The sequence below is a fragment of the Cornus florida genome, unplaced genomic scaffold (assembly GCF_030987335.1).
Source record: "Cornus florida cultivar Cherokee Brave unplaced genomic scaffold, ASM3098733v1 CherokeeBrave_3.0.0_Hap2_Chr10, whole genome shotgun sequence".
In the NCBI taxonomy this organism is placed as follows: Eukaryota; Viridiplantae; Streptophyta; class Magnoliopsida; order Cornales; family Cornaceae; genus Cornus; species Cornus florida.
Window position 1 is genome coordinate 107366760 of NW_026775580.1, and position 6172 is coordinate 107372931.

At 37.9% G+C, this 6172-nt stretch overlaps 1 protein-coding gene across 1 annotated transcript; it reads left to right on the top strand.

Annotated features, from left to right (window-relative positions):
- The first annotated feature begins 2024 nt into the window (after positions 1-2024).
- LOC132276848 (NDR1/HIN1-like protein 12) lies at positions 2025-3017 on the top strand. Its single transcript, XM_059778472.1, has one exon. It carries the CDS (start codon positions 2269-2271, stop codon positions 2929-2931), a length of 663 nt encoding a protein of 220 aa, XP_059634455.1. The 5' UTR covers positions 2025-2268; the 3' UTR covers positions 2932-3017.
- Positions 3018-6172: the final 3155 nt, after the last annotated feature.

The following is a 6172-nucleotide window of genomic DNA, read 5'->3' on the forward strand; positions in this document are numbered from 1 at the left end:
TAAGTAATAAATTTAATTTTGCTCAGGAATTTCAATATTGGTTGGGAGACCGAGAAATTTATTACTTACATTTTGGAGTTGAAAATGTAAAAAATTTATTACTGGAATTTCAATATTGGTTGCGAAGTTTCTTGTACTTAACCCATTTTTAAAATGGCCCACTTCATAATTTTGTTTTCAAATTTGTGTTCAAAATTGTGAAGTGGGCCATTTTAAAAATGGGGAAGTGTAAGCAACATTACTGAAGTATACATTTCATAACACTTTTATTCTGTTTAAAAAAGTGTGTAAAAAAATACTCATATTCTTTTCAATTTGTGCGAAAACACCCATCAATTAATATAATGCCTATTTTACCCTTTTACTCTTCCAAAAAGGTTCCTACGCTCATATTCTCTTTTCTCTTTTAACCCTTTTTCTTTCGGATTATGTGCTCTTCCATGAACTTGGCGATTCGAGCTCATAAAGAGGTTGCCAGTCAGAAATATGTTATTTATAGGTTCGTTATGCTTGCACTTGAAATTGTTGCCGGCCTTGTTCGTCTTCATAGACTTGTTCTTCGATACTGGAAACCATATCATGATCGACCTTATTTGTCTTCGGAAACCCACAACCACAACAAAAGTTTTGCATTCCGGTGCCATCATGACCACAACCTGTGGCATAAATTTGTTGATGAATTTTCTGGGTTCTTGATTACAGTAGGGCAAATTGGTGAATTAGGTTGTCATCTTCTCTTCCTCCGACGAACTGGGCATGGTGTATAGATTGTGGGGGCCCTTTTTAGTCATTTCACAAAATATTAATTTTTTATATATATTATTAAATGTGTAGCTAAGGGTACTTTAGTCATAAATGTGTGAGTAAGATTTATTTGCACAAATGTCATAGTTTAGGGCTTTTTTTTTTTTTTGCATGTGGGGTGCAATATGCATTGTAAGCATACTACAGGGGTGTTTTATACACTCGACCTTTTAAAAATTGAGTGGGGGCATTTTTGAAATCTTAACTAATCTTTAGGTAATAATATAAATTAGAAAAAATCCAATGGAGAAATCAGCAAGTTAAAAATGTGAAGGGAGGCATTTTAAAAAATTGAAGGGGAGCATTTCTGAAATTTTAATTAAAATTATAGGTAATAATGTAAATTAAAAAAAAAATTCCAATGGGTGCATCCGCCCCCATTGTTCCTGAACTAGGTCCGTGCCAGCAGGTGTGATTACAGGATTTTAACCAATCACAAAATAACAGGAAGTACATAATGTATCCAAAAAATATATATAAAAAGAGTATTTGTCAAATGTATTTTAGATAACATTATATTGCTATATTTTTTTTTTCCTTTTAGGGTTATGGACCTTTTAATTTAAGACATAAGAAAATACTATTAGACTATAGCTTTTGATGATACTACAATACTAATTAAACACTAATTTAATTTCAAAAATCTACATTAAAAAAGAAAAAGAAAAATTGAGTGTATTGTGATTTGTGATTGAACTACTATATATTCATATTCGTTTACCGTACAAATCTAAAGTTTAATGTTTCGCTACTTTGTTTTAACAAACCGTAATATTAAAACTGCTGACCATTCTATTATCTTTTTCTCACGATCATAAAAAATTAGTGTCATATTAAAAAATATTATATTAAATTGATTCTATTAAATAATTAAGCATACTTTCTTACAACTATATACAAGTAATATACATCAAAACAATGAAATCCTATAACCCATCGTGTGTAAAAATATTTTTGCAATTCGTTCGCAAATTACGAATCATCACTCTTTTAGACAAGTGATTTTAAAGATACAATTCAAAAATAATACAGTATATGAACATATTTTTATCCCCATTTTTTACTAATATTTGTGTTATAACCTTACACATCTATTTTACTTTTTCTTTTTTGGTCAAAATTTTAAAATTTATTTTAAAAAAAAAATCGTTTTATTTCAAGCTTTTTGTAGCTAGTGGCTTTGTTTTGGATCTTTTATGTAGCTTGATGAAAGAAAAGTAAGGCAGAGAAGCTGAAAATGCAATAAAAAACAAAAGAAAATTGAAAAAAGAAAAAGAAAAAGATAAAGAGAAAAAGCATCCCATGCATTAATTCTAATAAGTTGAAATTAAGAGGCTTAGGTTCCATCTGTCCCTCACATATATTCGTCTTCTTAAGCCCCTTTCTTTTATATATTCCCTATCCACCATCACCACCCACCTCTCTCTCTCTCTACATATATATGCATATATATAACCTGCTTCCATGGCAGAAGAGACCAGACCAACTGAACAAACCCAACCACACCCCAAAATGACTGAAGGCCACAATAAAGCTCCTCGCTATTCGTATAACGACCCACGACGTGCCCTGTGCACATGCATAACCATCTTCTTCCTCCTAGCGGGCATCACAGTGCTCACAGTATGGTTAGTTTATCGTCCCCACAAGCCGCAGTTCACAGTGGTCGGCGCAGCCATCTACGGCCTCAACGCCACCTCTCCGCCCTTCATCTCCATCACCATGCAGTTCACCATCGTCACCAGAAACCCAAACAAGCGAGTGTCCATCTACTATGACCATCTATCGGTTTTCGTGTCGTACCGGAACCAGGCGATCACGGCGCCGGTGAGCCTGCCGCCGCTGTTCCAGGAGAAGCACAGCACGGTAGCGATGTCGCCGGTGCTGGGTGGGGGAGGGGAGGTGCCTGTGTCGGCGGAGGTGGTGAATGGGTTGGTGATGGACGAGGGGTATGGGGTGGTGGGATTAAGAGTGGTGGTGTTGGGGAAGGTGAGATGGAAAGCCGGGGCAATAAAGACAGGGAGGTATGGGATGTATGTCAAGTGTGATGTTTTGGTGGGTTTGAAGAAAGGGTTTGTGGGTCAAGTGCCTTTGCTCGGATCACCACAATGTAAAGTTGATATTTGACAAGTTAATTAATTAATTTGTAAGCTTTTTCTTGTTCTAATTTGCTAGTTTTAATTTTGAAAGCCTTTTTAATTCCCCCCTCTTAATCTGTTATATCAAAGAAATTAAGTTCAAACTCAGAGCAGCTTAATTTTTCTGGGCTACTTGAGTGCGTACATAATAAATATATATAAAACATACAATAGAGGATTATTTATTATTATTATTATTATTTATTTTACTGTTTGAGATTACGATCTTAAGTCAAGCTGAATGAAAACATAAAATTTATATTATTAATAGCAAATAATTGAAAAAAAGTTATAGTAGCACGTACTATTTTCCTTCTTTACTCCTTTATTTTGCAAATCTATCTTCTTCTTCCTCCTAATTATTTGTGTGTGTGTGGAGTCTGTTAAGAATTGGCATGGCTTTTTATGAAGCTAACTGATGAGCAGTATTAAATTTTGTCATACTAATTTAAAGTTGATTGAGAAAAAGCCAAAGAAAAAAAAGAATCCATGTCATCTTGATTGTCTTTACTTTTGAAATAGTTGTAACGAGACGTGCGAGCCGTTACAAACTAGATGGCACGATTTAATTTTGAAGTTATGGAATTGAAGTAATTAATTTGACTATGTATTGCGTACAATTAAGCCTAACCTTTCAGTATTGGCATCCCTAAATAGTAATATCTTACAGTAGTAATTTTTTTTTTTAGATTTGGACAAATTACACACAGATTCCTTCAATATATATAACTTTGACCTTAATAAGTTTAGCACGTGTTCAAAAACATCCATAGAGTTCTTTCTGACAAATTTGTTAATTAAATTTTATAAAACGAAATTTTTTCCTTCTCTTGTATGAAAAGACAATAAGAAATTATTATACCGATCTTTTTTGAAATTTAGACAGATTACATAATGAGGATGCCGAAGATAAAGTGGGCCGGATTTGACCTACGAAGGAAGCATCGGATCGAACAATTGGACTCAGCCTATACTGTAACATTGTAAACTGGGCCTAACATCCGAGATCCACCGAACAAAGTCAGGCCCAAAAGGAAGGAGACCCGAAGCTAAGACCCCTACATAAGAAGTTAGTTACAACACTCTAACAGCACTTGTAATTACATATAAATAGACCATTGCGAGAGGAAAAGGGAGAGTTTTTTCTTTTGAAGTGTAAGATTCTAGAGAGAGAAAGAAGAAGTTTCTTGCATCTTCAATTGGCGTCGTCTGTGGGAAGGGAGAAGATTGATTTTTGATTGATTAAAAGTAATTTGATCGGGAATGATTTGTGGAGAAGAATCTTGATCTCTGAGAACTAGATCAAGATCGGCGACATCGTTGTTTGTTTAGCCGAATTCTGATTCCTCTTGATTTTGCAGAGATTTGCGTTCGATCTACACAGCTTTGATTTGTGCCTGTTCAATCGATCAATGCAGCGTTGATTTGATTGTGATTGCAATTGATCTGTCAGAGCTTAACTTGACCGGTTCACGGTGGATGAGATAGGGATTAGATCAAGAGAGGTCATAACTCAGCTGATTTGAATCTAGATCTGGTGTGAACGTATTAGCGAAACTCAGATCTGATCAAAGTGTTGCAGTTGATGACTTTGCTTCGATCCGGAATGATGATCGGAGGCGAGAGTTCAAATCCAGTGGAGAATGGTCAGCAGATGAAGCTCGATGAATTGATGAGCATGATCGAGGCTCTGAGAAAGGAAAACGCAGAGTTGAGAACTGAAAGGCAGCATCGAGAAGGTCCAGGTGTACCACGACCGCCTCTAGTGAGAGAAAGAGGTGCACAACTTGATGAAGCATATCGCAACGAGCGAGAAGGAGATAACCACGAGGATTTTCACAGCGAGGAGGTCAGGTTGGAGGATCTACCGCCAAATCCTCGTCGAGCCGAAGATCGGGAAGGATCTATACACCTAGGTCTGTATTGTGAGCAGACTAAGCGAGAAGAAGCTATGGCTTTCAATCGAAATCAGGAAAGGCACAATCGAGGATAGGCTACGGAGTTTGATCACCACAAGCCTGTCTCATCGTGGCAGAAGGGCTTCACTGACGAAAGGTCGTTGGATCCACCTTATCAGCCTTCGATGGCCACATACTATTATAGGAGTTCGGAAAGCAGACCTGCAGACCAAAGAATCGTTGCAAGGTTCCAAAGAGAGAATGAGGCCCTCAGTTCGGCAGCAAGGACGGTTGATTCACCGTTTACTGATGAGATCCTGAACGCCCTAAACCCGAGGAAGTTTTCCATGCCTGTTTTTATTTTATTTGATGGAACAACCGATCTGATTGATCATGTATATCATATCCAGTTGAAAATGGCCCTGAATACCGAGAACGACTCATTAATGTGCAAGTGCTTTCCTACCAGTTTAGCTGGACCAGCGCTCAATTGGTTTAAGAACCTGCCGAGGGGCTCAGTGGATAGTTTATGAAGTTTATGCGATCGGTTCATAAGCCAGTATTATGGGAATAAGCGTCCGGCGAAGGACATTTCGAGCCTGTTCACGATGGAGCAACATGAAGACGAGCGCCTCCAAGCTTTTCTTACCAGGTTTAACCTTACTAAGAGCATGGTGATTGAATGCCATCCTATAACGGCGGTTCAAGCGTTCAAGTTGGCCATGACTCGTGGCACTCCGTTCCACACAAGCTTGGTAGTGAATACGCCGAAGACCATAGATGAACTCAATGAAAGAGCTGATGGTTTTGTGCGTCTAGAAGAGGAGGAAGCAGCCAACGCTCGGAAAACATCCATTATATCAACAGAAGAGAAAACCAAAGCAAAGATCAAGCAAAAGCAGGCTCAGCCACAGCGTTAAACCCCCTGGAAGGCAGAGAAGAGGCCTAAAGAGGAAGAGTTGGTCACTCAGCTGAAAGTCACTCTGGTAAGGTTATACCAGGAAAACAAAGATAAGTTCTGTCCATCTTTGCCAATTCGGCAACCTCTCGAACAGAGGGATCAGACTAAGCATTGTGCTTTCCATAGCGATTTTGGTCACCAGACTAACGAATGTAGGAACCTAAAGAGGCAGGTGGAGATGCTGATCGCCAGAGGCAAATTTGTAAGTTATATTCAAGGGCCTGCAGCAGAACATAATTGACCGATGGAGTAAGTGAAAATGAATCAGAAACTGAGCTCCCATAACACACAACTAGTTCGGATAATAAATGTGATTCACGGTCGGCCTGAATCAAGTGAGGAGTCAGACAAATTACTCCGAACGCGTCTTC

Bases quoted from the DNA above. Each gene is read 5' to 3' on its own strand.
- LOC132276848 (XM_059778472.1), top strand. From the start codon at position 2,269: ATGGCAGAAGAGACCAGACCAACTGAACAAACCCAACCACACCCCAAA.